This window comes from Tachyglossus aculeatus, chromosome 3 (assembly GCF_015852505.1).
Source record: "Tachyglossus aculeatus isolate mTacAcu1 chromosome 3, mTacAcu1.pri, whole genome shotgun sequence".
NCBI classification, from domain to species: Eukaryota; Metazoa; Chordata; class Mammalia; order Monotremata; family Tachyglossidae; genus Tachyglossus; species Tachyglossus aculeatus.
In genome coordinates, this window is record NC_052068.1 from 30,063,237 (window position 1) to 30,087,952 (window position 24,716).

At 41.4% G+C, this 24,716-nt stretch overlaps 1 protein-coding gene across 15 annotated transcripts in view; it reads right to left on the bottom strand.

Moving 5' to 3' along the window:
* Positions 1-24,716, bottom strand: part of KCNMA1 (potassium calcium-activated channel subfamily M alpha 1) — a 950,458-nt gene that overhangs the window by 39,877 nt on the left and 885,865 nt on the right. For 9 of the 15 annotated variants that reach the window (XM_038743619.1, XM_038743612.1, XM_038743618.1 and 6 more), the window contains 3 exons: positions 14,223-14,336; positions 12,146-12,229; positions 7,630-7,760 (listed from right to left, as the gene is read on the bottom strand). In XM_038743619.1, coding sequence (XP_038599547.1) covers positions 7,630-7,760; positions 12,146-12,229; positions 14,223-14,336 — 329 coding nt within the window. The remainder of the gene's footprint in view (positions 1-7,629; positions 7,761-12,145; positions 12,230-14,222; positions 14,337-24,716) is intronic. The other 6 variants (XM_038743623.1, XM_038743622.1, XM_038743620.1 and 3 more) reach the window with 1 other exon arrangement.

Consider the following 24,716-nt stretch of genomic DNA (forward strand, 5'->3'; position numbering starts at 1 on the left):
AATACAGTACTATGTGAGGAGTACTGTACTAAGAACTTAGAAGAGCATAATACAATAATGTTGGTGAACACATTCTCTGCCTACAAAGGAGATTACAGTCTAGAGGGGAGACAGACATTAATATGAATAAATTATGGATACAGATAGAAATGCTGTGGGTCTGAGGGTGGGTCAAATATCTATATCTATATCTATATATCTATCTATCTATCTATCTATATATATATATATATATCTCCCTCAAATATATATATATATATATATATATATATATATATATATATCCCTCAATATATTTTTTTGTTCTTAAGTCCTCCCCTCCACAAAGAGGAATTTTGAAAGAACAGATGCTCAAGGCCTGTTCACTCTGATTACAGTGGGCTCCAGAGCCTGAGATAACTACCCTCCTGTTGGCCAAGGGGAAAGGGAAGACAAGTGGCTATCTTTTAGTGTAGCTGCTTTCCAGGCTCTCCTACATCATACCAAAGACTAGTGGAAGAAGCTGCATGGCTTAGTGGAAAAAGTACAGGCCTGATTGGGAAGAGACCTGTGTTTTAATGAATTTGACAAGCATGAGCTTGGCAAAGTTACTAAATATCTCTGGATTTCAGATTTCCTATCTATAAAATGGGAATTAAATACCTGCTCTTCCTCCATCTTAGACTTTGAGCCCCATCAACCAATTAGTCAAGCACTGTGGCCAATATGATTGCATTGCATCTAGCCCAGCACTGAGCACAGTGTATGGCAATAATTAAGTGCTTAGCAAACACCACGGTTGTTATTAACAGAGCAACCATAATTCCTTGCACAATTCCCTACTAGGTCAAGGACATCTGCCTGCCTTCTTGGGCCAGTTGTGTCAGACTTGGCAAAATGACCCTTTATTAAACTATTGAAAAAAATAATTATCTAAAGGGGTATTAACTTGAACATAGGCATTTAATATCTTTACGGTCTTAACTGTGAATGTGATTTGGCGTTTGGAACAGGGAGGGTGAGTTTGGCATTTGCCACATGCTTATTGTGTGTCTCATCTTCTCAGTGCCTCAGTTTCCTCATCTAACTGGGGATTCAGTATCCATTCTCCCTCATGCTTAGACTGTGAGCTCTATGTGGGACAAGATTGGTGCCCAACCTGATCACCTTCTTCTCAGAACAGTGCTTGGCACATAGTAAGGATATAGTAAATAGCATCATTATTATTATTATCATAATCATTATTAATGGCAACACCACTCTTCTGATAACATCATGTCCTAGTGTTGTAGGTGTCTGCATATTAAGGAATGGGTTATCAAGAATCTCTGAACCTCAGATCTGGCTTACAGCTTGGAGAACTAAGGAGATCTTTATTGTGCTAGTCAAAGTTACTTGGATGTGCTACTTGGGTGAGTCCTCTACTCTACTGAGCATCTGAGTAACCAGACAGGCCTTGCTATTTGTCTGCAGTGAAGGAGTAGAATGTGTCTCAAAGGGCTAAACAGGTGAATGGAAATATAGGTCACAACAGCCTCTCTTCTTCCCACAAAAGGGGGGTGGTGGGGCAGCACTCAGAGAAGGTTGGTAAGTGGAAAATGCAGCAAAAAATAGACTTCTAAGGTCAAATGATGGCAGAGGTCACCGCTTCTCCACCAGTTGGGACCTTCACACATAATAATGGATGCTGCCAGTGTCCAAGAAAAGAATGTCATCCTTCAGTTTTGACAAGAGTCAAAGGCTTAAGCATAAAGCCAGCTGCATCTACTGGTTGATAAGTGCCATTTGTGGTTACTGGATACTGGACTGAGAAATTAGATCATAAGTGCCCTTGGATAGCACTGCAGCCCCTGACATCACTTCAGACTACTCTCCTCAATGTTTGTTACCAAAATGACTCAGACTGCAAGGACAATCAGAAAACTTGTCTCTGTGGCTCTGAAACCAATAACTGGAGTTTTATTTGAATCCGCTTTTTGAGTTTGGCTTAAAGAATGCACTTCCATGGTCCACTCTGAGCTGTCTAGCCATAAACATCATTATCCTCTCATAATGTACTTCTGCTGCTGATTAGCAAAATAAAGCCACAATGTTGCATCTGTAACATCCCGGTCTGTTACTCAAAGAATGCCTGGCATAAATAGACAGATTATCCCTTCATCAAATGGAAGTGGGACCCAGCAGGAGTTGAATTACAAGAGACAATGTTCAGAGACTGTTTAGACACCTGATTAAATGGCAATTCTGGGAAGAGTGCTAGAAAAAAGAAATTATGAAAATTGAAATGGACTTGTGTTTAAATGTGGTTTGTGAATGACTGCCTAAGCTGGAATGCTGATCTCAGGCTTCTGTTGCATGGAAGTCTGTCACTCACAATGGATATTTATTCTGTCCCTTTCTTAGCTGCTTTTAATTACCGCTTCTATCCTCAATTCTTTACTAATTTGCCAGCCTCTTCTGAAAAAACTGAGAGTAGCCAATTTACGCTGAAGTTTTATCTAGAAATCTAGCTGTTTGTTGAACCAGACCCAATTCCAAAACCTCATTTTGGGAATGCCTCCATTCCAGGTAATGAAAACCTGTCCTGAGATGTCAACCCACACAAGCAGACTAATTAGTTACGAGTGAGTTAAGAATGACTTAGATCACCTTAAATGTTTCAGAAGTTGGCTCACATTCATACCTGAACAGGAAGTCCTATAATTATGGATTATCTTGAGGATTTCTGATACAATGTGTCTCAGTGCAAAAAGAATGACTTTTCCCAAAATGTCACATCGGGGTATGCTCACAACTGAGACAGAAAAAGGAAAGGCTATGCATCTATGGAAATATTGTTGAACATATTTTAAAGTTCATAAGTCTGTTTATTTTTGAAGACCTTCTATAGGCTCCCCAAATCTTGCCACATCAAACAAAAGCTCCTCTCAAGTGGCGTTAAGGTTCTCCATCACCCCATTCTCAAAAATCTCCAGTGGCTACCAATCTGCGTATCAGGCAGAAACTCCTCACCCTCGGCTTCAATCAATCAATCAATCGTATTTATTGAGCGCTTACTGTGTACACAGCACTGTACTAAGCGCTTGGGAAGTACAAGTTGGCAACATATAGAGACAGTCCCTACCCAACAGTGGGCTCACAGTCTAAAAGGGGGAGACAGAGAACAAAACCAAACATACTAACAAAATAAAATAAATAGAATAGATATGGACAAATAAAATAAATAGAGTAATAAATATGTACAAACATATATCCATATATACAGGTGCTGTGGGGAAGGGAAGGAGGTAAGATAGGGAGGATGGAGAGGGGGACGAGGGGGTTGAGCTTCAAGGCTTCAAGGCTGTCCATCACCTCGCCTCCCTCCTACCTCACCTCCCTTCTCTCCTTCTACAGCCCACCCCGCACCCTCCGCTCCTCTGCTGCTGATCTCCTCACCATGCCTCGTTCTCGCCTGTCCCGCCATCGACCCCTGGCCCACGTCATCCCCCGGGCCTGGAATGCCCTCCCTCTGCCCATCCGCCAAGCTAGCTCTCTTCCTCCCTTCAAGGCCCTACTGAGATCTCACCTCCTCCAGGAGGCCTTCCCAGACTGAGCCCCTTCCTTCCTCTCCCCCTCGTCCCCCTCTCCATCCCCACCATCTTATCTCCTTCCCTTCCCCACAGCACCTGTATATATGTATATATGTTTGTACATATTTATTACTCTATTTATTTTACTTGTACATATCTATTCTATTTATTTTTTTTTGTTAGTATGTTTGGTTTTGTTCTCTGTCTCCCCCTTTTAGACTGTGACCCCACTGTTGGGTAGGGACTGTCTCTATATGTTGCCAACTTGTACTTCCCAAGTGCTTAGTACAGTGCTCTGCACACAGTAAGCGCTCAATAAATATGATTGATTGATTGCTCTTAACTAACTGATATTCTCTATCCGCTATTATCCAGTTTGCTCTCTTCATTCTTCCCCAGCTAGCTTTCTGACTGTACCACCTCTCTCTCAACTCTCCCACTTTCCATCCCTTAAGGCCCACTCTTCCCTTTACTGGGAACTCCCTCCCACTCCACATTCAAAGAGAAGCAGCCTGACAGTGGATAGAGCACAGACCTGGGAGCCAGAAGGACCTGGGTTCTAATTTTGGCTCTGCCACATGTCAGCTGTGTGACCCTGGGCAACTCACTTCATTTCTCTGGGCTTCTGTTACCTCATCTGTAATAACAATAATAACAATTATGATGGCATTTATTAAGTGCTCACTATGTGCAAAGCACTGTTCTAAGTGCTGGGGAGGTTACAAGGTGATCAGGTTATCCCACGGGGGGCTCACAGTCTTAATCCCCAATTTACAGATGAGGTGACTGAGGCCCGGAGAAGTGAAGTGACTCGCCCAAAGTCACACAGTTAACAGTTGGTGGAGCCGGGATTTGAACCCATGATCTCTGACTCCAAAGCCTGTGCTCTTCCCACTAAGTGTGTGAGCCCCGTGTGGGACAGGAACTGTGTCCATCTACTCCAGTGCTTAGAACAGTGCTTGGCATGTAGTAAGCTGTTAACAAGTACCATGATGAGTATTATTATTATTCAAAGACCGGCTAAGATCCTACCTCCTCCAAAACCCTTCTCCAATTAATTCCCACCACTCTAACAGATGAAAACGCAGCAGCCAATCCTGGAGGTTAATGTTCTTATTGCAGCCACCATAGTACCACTGTGGTATATTTACTCAATTGATTTGCCTTGTCTTATAGTGTGGAGTCATCTCTGACCCATAGTGACGCCATGGACTCATCTCTCCCTGAATGCCCCACCTCCATCTGCAATCATTTTTTATAGTGTAGCCATAGAGTTTTCTTGGTAAAAATACAGACCTGGTTTACCACTGCCTCCTTCCGCTCAGTATACTTAAGTTCCCCTCCCTCAACTCTCTCCCAGGCCACTGCTGCCCAGCACAGGTGTGTTTTGACTTTCAGCAGTTTGCCATCCACTCACTAGCCCCTGCCCAAGCTAGGAGTGGCATGGATTTGCCTCTGCTTAACTCTTCCTGCCATAGTTGAGACTGGTCGAGTACTGGAAACTCTCCAGGTGTGACTCTGAGAGGGGTTACTCAACTGTAGATTCAGTTACTGATTTTGACCTATCTATTTGTAAACAATTTTATGTCTGTCTGCCCCAGTTAGAAAATAAACTCTTTGTGGGCCAGGAATGTGTCACTTCTTTCTTTTTTTGTATTTCTCAAGTTATGTGGCACCAAGTGAGTGCTCAATAAATATTAATAGTATGACTTCTCAGAGAAGATTTGGATTGGAATTTTCTTTGGCCTACTTTCATTCATTCATGCAATTATTTATTGAGCACGTACTGTGTGCAGAGCACTGTACTAAGCACTTGGGAAGTACAAGTTGGCAACATCTAGAGATGGTCCCTACCCAACAATGGGCTCACAGTCTAGAAAGGACTACTTGGTACTCAAGTGACACAAGCCAATTCCAGTTTTTAACCAATGGCTCCCCTTTACCAGGCAGAGAAAAGTCTGCTGCTGAGGATCTCATTTGCAGTACTTTGAATGTGTGCAGAACTCTATTTCCATCATCATCATCATCAATTGTATTTATTGAGCGCTTACTGTGTGCAGAGCACGGTACTAAGTGCTTGGGATGTACAAGTTGGCAACATATGGGAACAGTCCCTACCCAACAGTGGGCTCACAGTCTAAAAGGGGGAGACAGAGAACAAAACCAAACATACTAACAAAATAAAATAGAATAGATATGTACAAGTAAAATAAATAGAGTAATAAATATGTACAAACATATATACATACAGAGACAGTCCCTACCCAACAGTGGGCTCACAGTCTAGAAGGGGGAGACAGAGAACAAAACCAAGCATATTAACAAAACATGAAGCAGTTTGATTTAAAATGGACATCTGAAGAAGAGCTGCTAATGAGAACTGTTTTCCAGGTTTAAGTGTGGTTTCTTTTTTGTTGTTGTTGTAATGGGACATTACAATATATCTAAAAAAATATCACTTAGTATAGTGCTCTGTACACAGTAAGCACTCAGTAAATACATTTGAATGAATGAATGAATAAACATTTTAAGCCTATCACAGTAACAAAAGAGCCTTCCAAAAATCTTGATTTGGATCAGAAGGAAAATGAAATTTTTAAAGGGATGAATTGGGAACTAATTCTTAAACCTGCTGCATAGTATGATAGGCATAGTTAATGGAGTTCAACATAAACTGTTTGTACAGCTCCCTTCATGAATTCCAGCCCTCTTACCAATATGCCAGTGCTGAGAACATTGAGGTTTACTCCCCATGAGAGGCTCTTTGATGCTGGAAAAGCTGACTGCTAGCTACGGAGTTTGGTCTGGTATCTGTAGAATAGGTCTAGGTCAGCTAAAGAGGAATCCCCTCTGCTCTGGCTTGGAAAACATACCAAGAATAAACCCTCATTTCCCGTATTTTCCCTTCCCTTGACATCACCTATGCACTTGGATTTTTATCCCTTAAGCACTTGATATTCACTTCACCCTCAGCCCCACAACACTTTTATACATTTCCTTAGGCTCTGAGATTTTCCTTATCTTCAATTTATTTTAATGTCTGTCTCTCCCTCTAGAGCAAAGGCAAGGATCATGTCTGCCAATTCTGTTGTGCAGTACTCTCCCAAGCGCTTAGCACAGTTCTCTGCACAGAATAAGCACTCAATAAATGCTTATTGATTAATTGAGGATTCTCCAGAGATCATTTTAGACAGTCTTTGGAAGGACTCTGGTGGATGGTTGACTCTTTTTCCACCTATATCCTACTTTCTGTTCCTTAAATAAAGGCAACCACATAAGCAATTTGAAAACTACTTGATGTTAGGGATAATAAGTTAGGATCACTATCCTGAAGCCAGCATTCTCTCTTTTTTCATATGCTTTGACCCCTTACTGATGAGGAGGATGATGGTGATAATAATAAGAAGAACATTTTAATAGCTGTGGGATTTATTATTAATAATAATAATAATGGCATTTGTTAAGTGCTTACTATGTGCAAAGCACTGTTCTAAGTGCTGGGAAGGTTACAAGGTGATGAGGTTGTCCCGGGGGGGGCAGCTCACAGTCTTCATCCCCATTTTACAGATGAGGTAACTGAGGCCCAGAGAAGTGAAGTGACTTGCCCAAAGTCACACAGCTGACAAGTGGCAGAGCTGGGATTTGAACCCACGACCTCTGACTCCAAAGCCCAGCCTCTTTCCACTGAGCCACACTGCTTCTCTAAGTGCTATCTATATCCTTAACACTGTACTAAATGCCATTGTAGATAAAAAATAATTAGGTTAGACATAGTCCCTGTCTCACGTAGGGACCACAGTCTAAGGAAGAGTGGAAACAAATGATTAATCCCAATTTTGTGGATGAAAAAACTGAAGCCCAGTGAAATGAAATGACATGCCCAAGGTCATACAGCCAGCGAGCAGCAGACCCGGAATCAAAACCCAGGTCCTCTGATTCCCAGGCCTGTGCTTTTTCCACTATTTCATGTGTTTCTCTTGCCCTCCTGTCATTCCTCGTTTACCCAATTGCACTTTAAGCAGGACAACACTGTTGTGATATCTTGGGATAGAGAGGAGGGGAGTCAGGATTTACTCACCGCACTCATTAGGGAGTCCAACACACTGACAGCAAATGCCGTCCCACAGGCAAATGGCTGTGTGAGGTACAGTTCGGTATCAGGATCGTCGTCGTCATCTTGGTCCAAAAACTGTACATTAGTATCATTCACTGGAAAAGCCATAAAACACTGATTAATAATAATGATAATGATGGTATTTGTTAAGCGCTTACTATGTGCAAAGCACTGTTCTAAGCGCTGGGGGGATACAAGGTGATCAGGTGGTCCCACATGGGGCTCACAGTCTTAATCCCCATTTTACAGAAGAGGGAACTGAGGCCCAGAGAAGTTAAGTGACTTGCCCAAGTCACACAGCTGACAGTTGGCAGAGCTGGGATTTGAACCCATGATGTCTGACTCCAAAGCCCAGGCTCTTTCCACTGAGCCACACTGGCCACCAGAGTTACAAGAGGTAAATTGGCTTAGGAACAGTCAGCTGAGTCTTTGATGTCACTGAAAACAAAATCAAGATGGAAATGAAATGGATATGGAAAAAAACTAAAATCTGCTGTTGGCTTACAGTGGCTCTCCTAATGCTTGGAGAATACAGCAGGCAAGCCTCTGGGTGCCCCAGATTGCACTCCACTGGGGATAATTGCAGCTGCTGTCAATGTTTTATTTTGGAAAGGTCTGAGGATAATGGCCAAGTGGCAAAGCCTCCACTTTAGGAGGCTGCAATCCCCAGACAATTTATACAGATGCTTTTGGACACTACAATCCTGAGAATTGTTCCAGCTGCAGAGGCAGAATCCAGACTTTATAACAAAAACCTGGGATCACCACCAGGCCTGGTATGAGAATGTCAAAATGACACAGGCTGGAGGTATCCAAACTGGTGTGGAATAAAAAAGCATTCTCTGGCTGTGTTCAAAAGCTATAGATAGGACAGAGATTCAACCTTATCCCTGTTAATCCATCTCAAGTCTGGGTCAAAAGCCCAAGTTGGGCACATAGCTAGACCTGGCTGCTTTCCAAGTTAAATGCTTTGCATTCTGATTTGGATGTGGTTACCAGAGTTTTTCCTTTCCCTTTTCAACAGCTTAATCTTTTATGAAATTCTTCTGAAGCAGACTCAGTGTTTGATGCTGCTATTTCGTTTCCACATGAGGACTCCTCAAGGACTCCTCAGGCATGAAAGTACAGACTGATTGGTTGTGTCACTGAGATGTCTTTAACTTATTAAAAATTAAATGACAAATTAATTTCAATTCCCATCTTGGATTGGGAAATTATCAGTTTTGCAGAGCAAGTTTTAAAAGAAAAAGCACTGCAGATGCCTGAAGTAATTATTGTGCTTTAAGGAGCAAGCCAATAAAGTTTCCCATTCCTTTCTGACATAAACAACTGCTCTTCTTTTTAAGACACAGTTTTGCTCTCAGTAACATTATTAACTCTAATATTCAATTCCCTTTATTTTGGTTTTGTTTGAACCCTCCTTCACACTCCTGTATACTTGTCTGTTCAGTTCGTTATTCCAGTACTTGAACTGTAAATTTTTTTCCATCTTTCCCCCACATTAAAAATGCATGCTCCTTGTGGGAAGGGAAGATGGTGCTTTGTTATTTTATACCTTCCAAGTACCTAGCACAGTGTACCACACCAAGTGGGTACTCAGTAAATGTTTCTACTCCTTCTACTGCTATTTTGGAGAGAAGGGTAAAAGATGACAAATTATTAAGGCTACTGGTATTGTTTCCTTAGAGAAAGAGTCACAACATCTTGCACTTTCTGTCATCTGAAATCAGAAGCCAGCTTGATTCTTCCCTTCAAAACCCCAAAATTTCTGAGAGTGCCCAGGCAACCCTCTTCCTTCTTTTCCTCCTCCTCCTGCTCATTCATGACACATTACCAGCTTGGTAAAGAAGATCAGGCATATAGATTGTAAGCACCTTGTGGGCAACCAGCCATTGCTTCTATTAAGTCAGTTGTATGGTATTTTCCCAAGTGCTCAGTACAGGGATCTGCACACAGTAAGCACACAGTAAATACCAGTTTGATTTATAGATTCTTGCTGATTCATACTAATGACAGCCAAATGCTTCATATATTAGCAAACAACTGGGAATGAGTGAAAAATATGACATAAACATCAATTGGAATGTGAGACTAAATGCACTTTGCTCATAATTCTGATGAGCAGGGTTCAGTTTTAATTACCGATAACTCATAGTACATGAGTCAATTTGCTGTAATAAGCTCTATGAAATGAAGAATGTCTTTGTAATGTGAGCTCCCTTGACAGCTCCTATGGATTAAATCTTTGCCAAGAAAAGGGAGGAGACTGTTGGGATGTAGGGAAGAAAAACTGAGTTTGTTCTGTCCCATTACAGTCTACAGATCCAAGACAGATATTTAAGAAGCTACTTTCCTTGACATGTAGAAGCGGGGTTGCCAGCAAGATTATCCTGTTCTAGATGGACATTCATTTGAGTTGTGTGTTCCAAATTTAAAAGGGATGAGGAAAAGATGGAGTACGAAAAGTGAAAAAAATGGTTCATGAAAAAAGATCAAAACTCTGGGATGTTACCCTGGAAAGAAGAAGCCCGAGATTTAGTAAAAATTTTAAAATCAGTGAAACATAGAGGATGTTGACCAAAATCCTCTCCATTCTCATGGAACAGGAGGAAATGGGGCTTGAATTGTGGCACTCCAAATTTAAGCTTGCTAGAACAAGGATCATTCAATCAGTAAAAACTGAATGTAAGATAGCAGCTGAGGAGGATGAACAATAGGAAAGTGAAGGCCCGTCTTGCCTCTTAAAGATCCATCCTCAGCCCTCATGTTCATAAATACATTCCATTTACATACTTCATTTATACATTTCCCTGTTTGTTCAATTATTTGTCCAGGTGCCTTTGTCCTACTGCATTTCTACTGTTTCCTTCTTTATTCTTATACTTCCTCTGGTTTTCCCTATCTGTTAATAACTTTTTTCTCCTCCAAGCACTTTTTTTTAAGGTATTCGTTAAGTGCTTCCTATGTTTCAGGCATTGTACTAAGTGCGGGGCAGATACAAGCTAATCAAGTTGGAAACAGTGTGTGCCCCACATGGATCTCACAGTCTAATCCCCATTTTACAAATGAGGTAACTGAGGCACAAAGAAGTCAAGTGACTTGCCCAAGGTGATACAGCAGATAAGTGGTGGAGCAAGGATTCGAACCCAGGTCCTTCTGACTTCCGGGCCCAACCATCCTGTAGGCCACCCTGCTTCTTGAGGGCAGGGAACATGTGCGCGCTTTCCCAAGCACTGAGGGGGCTTAATTGGTGATCTGATCAATTGACTGATATACAGCCTTTAGTTGCTTAGTAAATACTGGTTGACTGAAAGAGGCCTTTTCAATACAGGTGGGAATTCTGGATCTCACATATGCTTCAGTTGCAAATCCGCTGTCAGACAGAGGAAGGGCTATCTATAATCCTGTTGTCTCAGAGTGTCTGCTGTCTCTGTGAGACTGGGAAATCTAGTTCACCTGACCAAGGTCTCAGCACGATGCTCCGAACAATAGACGAGGCTGTTTCAGTTTTAGGCCCAAGAGAGATATTATAGGACTTGGATTTTGTCTTCTGATAAATAGCTACATCTACACTAATGCAGTGCCGAATGATTGACAATTTATTCTTCAGTTTCTGGACACATTACCAGGAAAATTACCCCCTGTAAAGTCCATTCCCTGTCTTGAAATATGTTTTGGACCAAGAAAATGGAGTGTTAGTTTCATTTGCCATTGCAAGGAAAGGTGCTCTTTCCAGTAACACTTTTACTACCTACATCGGTCAAAGTTGTGAGGCTGATCTGTGATTCTTACACATGCTGCTGAATTGTTTGGTACCCGCTGTCATTAATCAAGTCATGGCCAATCTTGTGTGAACTCTATTAATCAATCACGCAGCTGTAGCTTTACTTGGTGCCTTTATCTTCCTGATGTGAATCTGCTCGGAATTTCCTAGAAAAGTCTTTGAGTTTGACAGGACTGAGCTTCAGAGTGCAGAATGGCATCACAGTGGTTGCTAATCTAACACTTTCAAGCTCTCTTCAAATCTGGCTTTAGTGAGAAAGCACCTCCCCAGAGCTTGGCTGCTCTCAAAGTTTCAGTACCTTGCCTCCCGAGAGAAGGCCCAGCGAAAAGCAAAATAAAGTAATAATAAAGGAAAACTAACAGCTGAAGGGAAGGCATGATCAGGGGGTTTGTTTTAAGGCATGGGGGCCCAGGACTAAGAAAATATACTGGTTCAAAGATGCCATTTAAACAGCTGCCAGGTCAGATAGGTGTGATCAAAGTTTTAACCGATGCTGCGTGAAAAAAAAATCATTAAGAAAAGCCGGAACAAGACCGTCGATTCTAATCAGAACCACAAATAAAATACATTCAAAGCAGTGCCATGAGGGCAGTCCCTCAGTTACAGCCAGAGAAATAAAGTACAAGCTGATGACTGCCAGAACACCAACAACAGAACAAAAAGGACACCGACGTGAAGGAAAAAGGTACTTCTTACCCAGTTCAGTTATCATTAGAATGTGGGTCCCACTGTTTTTTTCCTGACTGATTGAAACCAAAGGCAGAAGTTTGCCAGGTTTAGCTAATAGGGTACAACAATGATGGGGTGGGGGGGGAGAAGGAGGGAGGTAGGGGAAAGGAAAGAAAGTACAGAAAGAGAAAAAAAGTGAGGGAGTGAACAGGCAATGTTCCAAAGAAAAAGGACAAAGGACCACATATCAAATTTGAATTTCCCATAAAAAAAAGAAATACAGGGACTCCCCTACTTCCAAGTACCATCTGATTACACACAAATTCACAGCTACATCACGAGTCAGAGCATAGGCCTAGCAGTTAAGGAATGGCCTACTAACATTATTATTTTGTTTTTCACAACCAGTGACACTCTGGTTTAGGAAATAATAATCTTAAAAGGACTCAGCTTGTACCAAAGAGTATGGCATATATTAGAATTGATTCTTGCAGGAAGGAAAATGTGGTTTAGTTATTCTTTTAAAAGTAGTTTGTGTTTTCACTATCTGTTTCTGCTGGAGCATGATTGGGAAATCAGGACACTTTCCTCCCATGACGCACATCTCTCTGGCTAGATTACTATGGGATTGGCAGAGGAAACAGTTGTGCTCATTCACATGACACCAGTATAGGTGAGAATAGATGAAAGTTTTCCTTAGTGCAAAATTTGTCAAGAATTTTAACACCGTATTAGAGGAGAATTGACTGTATTACACACTGTCCCCTGTACTATACATTAGGGAGTAATTGTGAGTTTCTCCACTAGACTGAAAGTCCCTTGAGGGCAGGGATCATGTACGTTTTAAGCTCCTTGAAGGCAGGGATCATGTCTATCAACTTGACTCTATTGTATCCTCCCAAGCGTTTAGCTCAGTACTCTCCACACAGTAATTGTTCAATAAATACTTTTCACTGATTGCTTACCAACTCTATTCTACTTTCCCAAATGTTTAGTAAAGTGTTCTTTGCTCAGTAAGCATTCAGTAAATACCACTGATTGAACTGGACTGTGAATAGTGGCAACGCCTGTGCAGGCAAGAGACTCTTTAAGAGACACCCTCTAGTGGAATATCTATTTTGGACTTGAATCGGCCCAGAGCTAAACAAATGTTGCAGGGATTCCTTGGCAGCAAACCTATTATTTTTGGAGCCAGTTACCACTAGTAAAATATGGTCTCGATTCCGCACAGCTATCTGATTACAGGTTGCGTGACAGGCTTTTTTTACCCACCCCCAGGGCCATCCCCCTACCCTGGTGCCTCCTTGGGAAGGTCTGAGAAAGTGTTATCAAAATTTTAAACCTGAAGAAGAAGAAAGCAGATTTGCAGGGAAAGTTATTGTTTACAAAAGCGATAGTTCAAGTGCCTGCCTTCTGTTGTCTAAAATACGAGAGGTACCTGAAAGACTGGATGGGAAGAAACGGTCCTATGGTGGAAAACAAAATAGAACTGTTTATTTTCCAGATTGTTCCTAGGAACAACAGACTGGAGCAAATCACAAAATATGGGCACAGAAGAAGAAATAAGGGCACATTAGGCCCCCTAGTTGTAAGGTAGATTCCTAGGCCAATCAGGAGCCTAGTCTAACAATAATTTCACAGGTGAGAAGCAAACAAAAGCTGTCTTACATTACTTCAAATGGGAATTCAGCTAAACTACAGGGATTATGACAGAATGAATTAGTTACAAATCCCCTTTAGCCTGACTGAAAATGGAGCTACTGCCTTTCATGCCATTCAGAACAGATGAGTTTAAGAACTGTTTTTTCTTGAACAGGTATCGCTCTTGCTCTTTACAGATATCATCATTACTATATCATTCAATGATATTTATCAATCAGTGGCACTTATTGAGCACTTACTGTGTTCAGAGCACCGTGCTAAGTGCTTGGAAGAATACATTACAGTTGAGTTGATAAACATGATCCCTTCCCACAAGGAACTTAGAGGCTACAGGCTAGGCTTACACCCTTCAGACTACAGTCCAGATACATAAGAATTATGGGGCTTTCATAATTAGGGGAAAATATGCATTTTAGGACTCTGTCCTCCCATTCTCCCTTACCTAGCTCAGTAATGATGGGGATATTGACTCCAGTTGTGATGGATGGCTGACGTAACATCCCGTGGACTGGGCTGTTGTCGGGAGACGACCTGTCCATCCCTGGTGGAGTGAACCCTGCAGAACCAAATGGGAAGGAGGAGGCAGAGAAAGAAAAAGAGCACATTAGAGCTTGTGGAGTAATTGACAGTTTATTCTGCCGAGAATCAGTCATGACAGTAACTAGAATAGTTACAAGTTGACGAAGTGACATAAAGTGTCTCTACCTGTAGGTATTTTTCAAAAAGCCAAAGGAAGATGCAGCGATCATTTTCGTAAAAATTGTGGTATCTGTTAAGTGCTTACTATATGCAAGAACTGTATTAAGTGCTGGGGTAGATACAGTTTTACCAGGTACCACATGAGGCTCATAGAGTAAGTAGGAGGGCGAACAGATATTGAATTCCCATTTTGCAGATGAGGGAACTGGGGCACAGAAAAGTTGAGTGATGTGTCCAAGATCACACAGAGGGTAAGTGGCAGAGCTAGGACTAGAACCTCTGACTTGCAAGCCCACCAGTCCCTGAGTCAATTGCCAATCCTAAAGTCATCAATATAATGATGGGGTCAGACCATAAACAAGACAACAGAACTGAATGATTAAAAAAGAAATACATTTCTTTTGTTAATTCAGACCTTGGGAGATGAAAGTGTGAGTCTAGGTTGTAACAAACCTAATAGTATGGTTTCAATATGATATTTATAATAATAATAATTATTATTACTATTATTGTGGTATTTGTTAAGTGCTTACTACATGCCAAATGCTGTTCTAAGTGCAGGGATAGATATGAGGTAATCAGGTTGTCCCATGTGGTGCTCACAGCCTTAATCCCCATTCTACAGATGAGGTTACTATGCCACAGCAAAGTTAAGTGACTTGCCCAAGGACACACAGGAGACAAGTGGTGGAGGAGGGATTAGAACCCATGTCCTCTGACTCCCAAGCTTGTGCTCTTGCCACTAGGCCATACTTCTTTATACTATTTCTAAAAAAGATACTTAATTTGATTTACCCATAGAATTAATTCCATGCAGATTGACCTATCTAGGCATTCCCAGTGATATTAAATGAGCCTCCAGATGTTCAGTCCCATTGACAATGTGTGGGAGGCCTTGGCATATGCAATATTGAACAATCAGGTCAGGTTTCAATCCATTGGCAGTTTAGACTTTGAGGTTTATGAGGGTATAAGTTAATTCTTAGCTACGAGTTGGTAATTGGTGGCCAAGAGATGATTGCTGCTACTTCCTTCTTAATAGCAGAGAGGTCTGTTTTATGTTGTTGGGGTTTTTTTCTGCTCAAACTATTTGCTCTGGGTTGAAACAGACACAGCTCAAGGTTCCTACAATTCTGGGTCCTCCTGGCTCTGAAGACCACTGGGAAGCTAAACTCTTGATGCCATGGGAGATAATCTGTGTCCTGAGGGACCATGATCCAAACCCTAGTGTAATCTGGCACAGTGCATTGGAAAGAGCACAGACCTGGAATCCAGACGACCTGGGTTCCAGTCCCATCACTGATGGGTGAGCATGGGTCAGCCACTTAACTTCGCTGTGCCTTAATTTCCCCAACTGTAGAATGGGGATTCAATACCTGTTCTCCCTCCTACTCAGACTGTAAGCCCTTGTGGGACAGGGAATTTGTCCAACCTGATTAACTTGTATCTACCCCTATGCTTAGAACAGTGTTTGTCACACACTAAGCATTTAACAAATATAATAGCAATAATAATAATAATAATAACGATAATAGTAGAAGCGCGAGTCCCAGACACAAACCCTTCAGATTATTTGGGGAGTCTCTGATGAGTCCTTGGGATGCCTCATTCACAAACATAAACCTTTACTTTCCTCTCCTTTCCCATTGTTTCTCTCCCACTTTCTTCCTGAACCTCTAGTGATGATTTGAGTCAGTACATTTCAGAAATGATCTGAAAGATCTGTGAAGAAACTACATCAGGCCAAAAGGATTATTGTCCTCTCTTTGGTTTGTTTCCTTGTGGTACACTCTGACATTTAGTTGTAACTCTAAGGCCATATAAAGTCCAGGGAAGAATTTTCAAAGGTTCTCGCAGACTTTTCTCCTGCTTCTCTACCTCCCTCTCCAACTAGTAAAGGAAACTGGAAAAAAAAGTGGTTGAGCTTTAAAGGAAACTGAAAAAAGTGGTTGAACTTCCTTTCAGTTTCCTTTACTAGTGCCTCTTCTTTGCCTTACCCTATAACTGTGGGTTTTTTCATTGACTCAAATGCTTGAAAAGCACTTAGTACAGTGTTCTGCACACAATAACCACTCAATAAATATGATTTAATGAATGACTCACTTCTGGGTTCCCTGCTCTTCTTGCTCAACATTCATTCACTTTCACTATGACTCACATGATTTCAGCTATCATCACTATGAGGAAGACAAATTTGGTGTCATTTTGGACATTTATCTCTTATATGTAGTAAATCTCTAAATCCTTTCAGAACTTCTATAATGTTTCCTTCCTCTCCACCCTTACCACCCTGTCAAGCCCTCATCGTCCACTAACTAAACTACTGTTGAACAGTTGTTTCACTTGTGTCTCTGACTGAGACTCTTGTCTTGTGCCACTGAGTCGCCTTTGACCCATAGTGATGCCATGGACACATCTCTCCCAGAACACCCCATTCTCCATCTGTAGTCACTCTGGTAGCATATCCATAAAGTTTTCTTGGAAAAAGTATGGAAGTGGTTTACCATTGCCTCCTTCCACACAGTAAACTTGAGTGTCCACCCTTGAATCTCTCCCATGCCACTGCTGCCCAGTACAGGTGAGTTTTGACTTATAGCAGATTGCCTCCCACTCACTAGCCACTGCCCAAGCTAGGAATGGAAATGCCTCTTCTTGACTCTCCCTCCCATAGTCGAGACTGGTAGCAAACTGGAAACTCTCCAGGTGCAACCCTGAGAGGGGGACTGGGGCCTCTACTCTCTTCGATAGATATCATATATATAGCTGCATGTATCATCTTTGAAATTGTCCTCTTCAAAGACCTCCAACAGCACTTCCTCTCACATAAAACAGAAGCATCTTAACCACTGGTTTCAAGGCAGTCCCTCAGATTCCACCCACTTCCCTACACACTCTCTTTTAGCACTAGACTTCTGATCGCATTTCCCTCCCTTTAAAAGAACTCCCTTTTTACCATTAGTTCCAACAAAACACATCCCTCCCCTTCAGGGCAAGGAGCGTGGAAAGAGTATGAGCTTGGGAGTCAGAGGACCAGTATTATAATCCTGGCTCCATATGTACCTGCTTTGTGACCTCCGTCAAATTTCTTAACTTCTTTGTGTCTCAGCTCCTTCATCTGCAAAATGGGGATTAATTATCTGTTCTCCCTCCTTATTTCGACTGTGAGACCACATGGGGCTTGATGGTCTTGAATTTATCACAGCGCTTAGTACAGAGCTTGGCACCTATTAAGCACTTAAATCTACCACAATTATTACTATCATTATTATAATTCTTTAAAGCCCTCCTACAAAATCACATTCTCCAAATGGCAACTCCCACCTTCATCAAGATGGGGCACAAAAGCCACCCTATTAGTCAAGTGTATCTCCATTTATTTCTTATCTAATTATTTATTAGTGATTTTATCATTTGTACTATTCTTAGGGAAATTTTCAATGCACATGTTGGCTGTGAAGATGAAACAGGGAAAATTTGGGGGACACAGATCGGTAAAGTCACCGGTGACCCTTTCAACTAAAGTTGGCCGTGTGGCCTAATGGAAAATAATGTGTCTGGGAGGTGGGAGATCTGGGTTCTAATCCCCAATCTGACATAATCAGGCTATGTGGCCTTTGGGAAATATTTGAATCTCTCTCTGCCTCAATTTCTTCATCTGTAAATGGAAATGTTCCATGCTTTCCCTATCCTGAAGACTGCAAGCTCAATGTGGGAAAGAGACCATGTCTAGTCCAATTATCTTGTATCTACCACAATGCTCAGCACGTTGTTAGTGCTAAATATAATAACTGGTATTATATTGCAAAAGTAAGACATGAAGGATTTTTGTATTACTGCTGCTGCACATGAAGTTTAAGGCAGAGTTTGAGTGTGAGATTCATATTTTTAATGGTATTTGTCAAAGTGCTTACTATGTGCTATGCACTGTACCAAGTGCTGAGGTAGTTACAAGATAAACAGATTGGACATAGTCCATGTCTCACATGGGCTCATAGTCTTAATTCCCATTTTAAGGATCAGGTGACTGAGGCAAAGAGAACTTCTTAACTTCTGGTCATGGATTCTAATCCTGGCTCTGCCACTTGTCAGTTGTGTGACTTTGGGCAAGTCACTTCACTTCTCTGAGCCTCAGTTATCTCATCTGTAAAACGGGGATTAAGACTGGGAGCCTCATGTGGGACAACCTGATTACCTTCTATCTACCCCAGTGCTTAGAACAGTGCTTGGCACATAGTAAGTGCTTAACAAATACTATTATTATTATTACTTGCCCAAAGTCATACAGTAGACAAGTGGCAGAGCCATGCTGCTTCATGCAGATTCATTTAAAACTTTCAGTAATTTAAAACCCATTATATGACAAAGTGGCATGAAATTTGCCTAAGTGTGGCTCAGTGGAATGATCAAGGATCTGAGAGTCAGAGAACCTGGGTTCTAATCTTGGATCTGCCACTTGACTGCTGTGGGAACTTGGGCAAATCACTAGCCTTCTGGGCCTCAATTTCCTTACCTGTAAAATGGGGATTCAATACCTGTTCTCCCTCAGATTTGCAATATCAGCCCCATGTGGGACAGAGACTTTGTCTGATCTGATAATCATGCATTTAAACCAGTGCTTAATACAGTGCATGAGTGCTTGGCATATATTAAGTGCTTAAGAAATAGCATGATTATTAAGAACTTTTCAATACCTTTGAAGCAGGCCTGATAGGGTAAGACACTCAATTATGCCTCTCTACCATTGTGACTCTTTATGACTCCGGGAGCTTCCAGAAATGGACATCAGGACAGATTTGATTGAAGTGATTCTGAGCTCAAAGACCTTACTTGCAATCAACAATACGTTGTTGTCCCTCACAACATAGGAAAAAGTGTTTATTACTGAAGCTATGATCACACATACAATTATATAGGAAATGTGTGCAAAGCAATGCGACACGAAGACAGAAGAGCTACAAGGCTGTGTAGATAAAAACCAAAGTAAGGATCTCTTGACATGGATTCTCATCCACCAGTACCTGAGGGTGATTTGAGTTGCCTCCATTCTCAAAGCAATAAAGATGGAATCTTGAAGAGAAAATAATAGTCTTCACTCATCGCCTAAATATAACTTCCCTCCTGGAGAATGATTACACCAATGAAGAATAGCTTTTCTCCCAAGAGGTGAACACATCATATCAGCCCTTAACCAAGTTTCTTCAGTAAGTACAGCTGTGAAGCATGGTAAATTTCCCAGATGGATAGTGTTCTAGCTGAGATTTACAAACAGGTAGAGAAGATACTTTTTATGAAATTCTGAGGAAATACCATAGGATTTCAATAATGCCACCATGATTACCTTCTTCAAGAAGGAAAGGGAGCTTACTGTTGAAATTATTATGGGACATTACTACTTTTCATTGCTGGCAAGATCTTAGCCTCAGTCCTCAGTGGACGAATAAAAAGCCTACGCTCCCAGACTCGTGATGTGGCTTCAGACTACAGAAAATATGATCTTTGCTGCAGGTTCAAACATGGAGAAACAAAAAAATAACCTCTCTACCATATCCGTGGACAGTAGGAAAGCATTTGATACTATCAACAGACTTAGGTTCCGATAATTATTTAGAAAGGATAACTTCCATAAACTTGAAGGAAGCGAGAGGTCAAGAAGGATTAGGACAGAGTGGAGTACATATGACGGCACGGAGGAGGACATTGGTAATCTTGGAGAGAATGGCTAGCTGAAGGTGGCAGTCAGGGAGAGAGAAGATGAGTGAGTATAAGAGAAGCGGAGTCAAGAACACGGCTAGCTGAAGGTGGTAGTCAGGGAGAGAAAAGAATAGCAGAGTATAAGAGAAGCGGTGGCAAGAGCATGGGCTTGGGAATCAGAGGTCATAGGTTTTAATCTTGGCTCTGCCACTTAGCTTGTGACTTTGGGCAAGTCACACAACTTCTCTGTGCCTCAGTTACCTCATCTGTAAAATTGGGATTAAGACTATGAGCCCTCTGTAAGATATCCTGATCACCTTGTATCCACCCCAGCACTGAGAACAGTGCTTCACACTTAATAAGCACTCAACAAATGCCATTATCATTATTATTATTATTATTATAAATGCTATTAGAAAGTGAGAAATGATAGGGTTGGAGGCACAAGCAGAACTTAAAAGGATTTTCTTTTCTCCCTTAGACTATACATTTTTATATACTGTAGTTTTGGAAGGAAATATTTTTTTTCTTTAATTTGTTTTCCAAGACTTATGGTTTGTATAAAAAGCTAAAATAACACTGGGTCCATGTTTCCAAATCCCTGGGCATCTGATTCCAGCCAATCATATAACCAAGGTGATGAATTTTCTATGCTATCTATTTTCTTCGTCAACAAAAGTGAAGGGAAAAACGAAACTGTTTTTTTTTTTAATCAAAACTTTCATTCAAAGGCATGGAAACTAGAAGTGACAGCTGTGTAGATTCAGTGAATGTGACGTTTTTGAATTTCTCCAACTTGACAAGTAAACACCTTAAATCGGTAATGCTATATGCATAATACATGGCCCGTATTTTGACATCCATCATCAAATGCTGACTCGAGGAAATATGGGTTTGTACATCAAGGAATGGCATCCATAAAGCAGGGAGAAATCCAGGTCACTGGGTTTTAGGAAAACGGTATCTTATTTCAGAGTGAAGAAACAAGCTACGGCATCATTTCTATTTTACTTTACTTAAAGATTCCATTTACTCTCATGAAAAAGACTCAGCTCCTTGGCAAGAGACCTTCATTTAGAAACAACAGCTCTTCCCGATCACCCTTCTTCATTTTGCTTTCAGATTCCATTTTCTCCTCCAGTCACCAAGCCTTAGTCCATTAGCACTCAGCTGATAAAAAAGGGTGGACAGCTACCCAACTGTAGTTGGGTGTAGAAATTACCCCTAGGAGACTGAGCTTCTGTCAGCACCAGAAACTCTGCCTTAATGAAACTCTTCCTCCTTCACTCTCCTTTGATTTGATAAGAAGTAAAGAGCTTGGGTCTATTTTCATTCTGGTTTTGCTGGAGACGCAATGCATTAGAGAAAGCATTTTTTTTTCCTTTTTTGATGATGAAATCCATTACAAGAAAATTAGTCAGGAACAGCAAGCCATAGTCCCCAGATTACCTTTTCCATGCTCACAGAAGCCCAATTTGGTTTACTGAAATTTGCCTTTCTTTGCAAAGGAAAAATATCAAATATGCTACCACAAAATGAGTTTTGGGGACTGATTTATCTAAATTTTGGCAATGGAGTAGCAGTTGGGGAAGGATCTGAGCTTTGTTTAAGCTATCAACTTTATTGGCCTTACAGTGGGAATTTTTCTCTTTTGGTAGCAGATAAAACCTTGATTGAACTCTAACTTCTAATATGCAATGCAACATTGTATTTGGTGTGCATATGCTAGCGGCACATAAAAATATACTCTAGAGGTTCTAATCAACATCTTAGTGAGTAATGAAACAGGGAAACACTTCTTCATTAGTTAAACTAACACACGGGAAATTAATTTTTAAAACAACCACTTATTTAGCTGGTAGAGAAGACTAATGTGAGAGGAAATGGGGAGAGAAGGGAAAGGCAGAGAAAATTCATCAAGTGAGAATTCACTTTTAATTCCCTTCAGGACCAAGCAACATTGTTACATCACCCCCCCCCAGCACTTGCCTCCTTGAATGTGTCATCACAGTAACTGAAGGGTGGACTAGATAATAGGAGCAGAACATGAGCAGAAGTGTCCCTCCAGAATTTGTCTCGTCCTGCCCTTAGCAAGGAGGGGAAGTCCTTCTTGGGCTCTGGCAAATTCAAATCAATCCATAAATCAACAATATTTCAGTTCTTGAGTGTCTACTGGGTGTTGAGCACTTCATTAAGTACCATGGTAAAACAAAACCCTGCAAAATTGTTTTCTCCATCCTTAAAGACTTCCATGCCCATTGCCCTCGCCAGTTGTTCCAGGTATTTAACTCTCTCCTCAAATCCCCTGCCCTTTGACCTCCACCAGCTCCTGTCCCTAATGACCTGGCCCTCTACTTTATTGAGAAAATTAAAGCCATTAGTCATGATCACCCTAAAATTTCTCCTGGTCCTTTCCAGTCCCTCCTTCAAGGCTCATTTCTGGGCCCGTTTTATGCTCCATGTACACCCACACCCTTAGACAACTCATTTAATTGTACTTTCCAAACATTTAGTACAGTGCTCAACATACAGTAAGCGCTCAATAAATATGATTGAATGAATGAATGAATTTAATAATTATAATAATAGCGATCGTATTTGTTAAGCACTTACTACGTGCCTGGCACTGGACTAAGTGCTGGGGTAGATACAAGCAAATTGGGTTGAACACAGGCACTGTCCCACATTAGGCTCATAGTCTTATTCCCCATTTTACAGATGAGGTAACTGAGGCACAGAGAGGTGAAGTGACTTGCCCAAGGTCACACAGCAGACAAGTGTCAGAGCTGGAATTAGAACTCATGGCCTTCTGCTACCTTGGATTCAATTCAATTGGATGATTCCCAAATCTACATCTTCAGCCCTAATGGCTCTGCTTCTCTGCAGTCTTGCATTTCCTCCTGCCTTCAGGACATCTCTACTCAGATGTCCCAGCAACACCTCCAACTTAACACATCAAAAACAGAACTCCTCATCTTCTCACCCAAACCCTGCCCTCCCCATGACTTTCCCATCACTGTAAACAGCACCACCATCCCTCCTAATAATAATAATAACAATAATGAAAGCATTTATTAAGCACTTACTATGTTCCAAGCACTGTTCTAAGCTCTGGGGAGGTTACAAGGTGATCAGCTTGTCCCACGGGGGGCTCACAGTCTTTACAGATGAGGTAACTGAGGCCCAGAGAAGTTAAATGACTTGCCCAAAGTCACACAGCTGACAATTGGCAGAGCAAGGATTTGAACCCATGACCTCCAATTCCAAAGCCCATGCTCTTTCCACTGAGCCACGCTGCTTCTCCTATCTCACAAGCCTGTAACCTTGGTGTTATCCTCGACTCCTCTCTCTCATTCAACCCATATATTCAATCTGTCACTAAATCCTGTCAGCTCAACCATCACAACATCACTAAAATCTGCCCTTTCCTTTCCAAGCTGCTACCATGTTAACTCAGGCACTTGTCCTACACACCTTGATTACTGCACTAAGAGTTTGAGAGAATACATGTCTGATAAAGGGAACAGTTTTCATGGCCAGGGGAGTGTTGTCATGGAGGGAGGGATATGGATGGTCTTGGGAGGAGATTTACAGAGGATGAGGCAAGGACAATGATCTTTGAGAGGGTGAGGGGGTATTCCTGTTTCACAAGGCCCTAGATCTTCTATCCAAGGGCCAAACTGTAAAATCTCTCACTCAGCCTTCTTCTTAAGGAAGGCTGGAATCAGAGTTGAAACCACAAAGAAGCTTCTGGCAATCTGTGCTGAGTTTTCCTCATCTTATTTTGCCTGTGTTACTTAGATCAGGAACACACAACATTTTTTGTGCAGGAGAGCCCAACAAAATGAAGCCTTTCAGCCGTTATGCTCAGAGATCCAATCTTAGGCCCTCGTCTCTGATATCTGACACCAACATGTCACATTGCATATGAAACTGCAATAAAACCATTGCCCCCATTTTGGCTGCTTCATATTGGCAACACACTGATGGCAAGAGAAAAGAGAGGAAGGAGGGGGAAAGGTAGGAAAGAGAGGGAAGGGAGTGGAAAGGGAAGGGAGTGGAAAGGGAAGACAGGGAGAGGAAGGAAGATAAGGGAAAGGATAGGGGAGGAAAATCATTCATTCATTCAATTCAATCATATTTATTGAGCGCTTACTGTGTGCAGAGCACTATACTAAGCACTTGGGAAGTACAAGTTGGCGAGATATAGAGATGGTCCGTACCCAACAGTGGGCTCACAGTCTAGAAGGGGGAGACAGACAACAAAACAAAACATATTAACAAAATAAAATAAATAGAATGAATATGTACAACTAAAATAAATAAATAGAGTAATTCATTCATTCATTCAATTGTATTTATTGAGTGCTTACTGCGTGCAGAGCACTGTACTAAGCGCTTGGGAAGTACAAGTTGGCAGCATATAGAGATGGTCCCTGCCCAACAGTGGGCTCACAGTCTAGAAGGTGGAGACAGACAATGGAACAAAACATATTAACTATATTATTAACTATAATAAATAGAGTAATAATTTATTACTCTATTT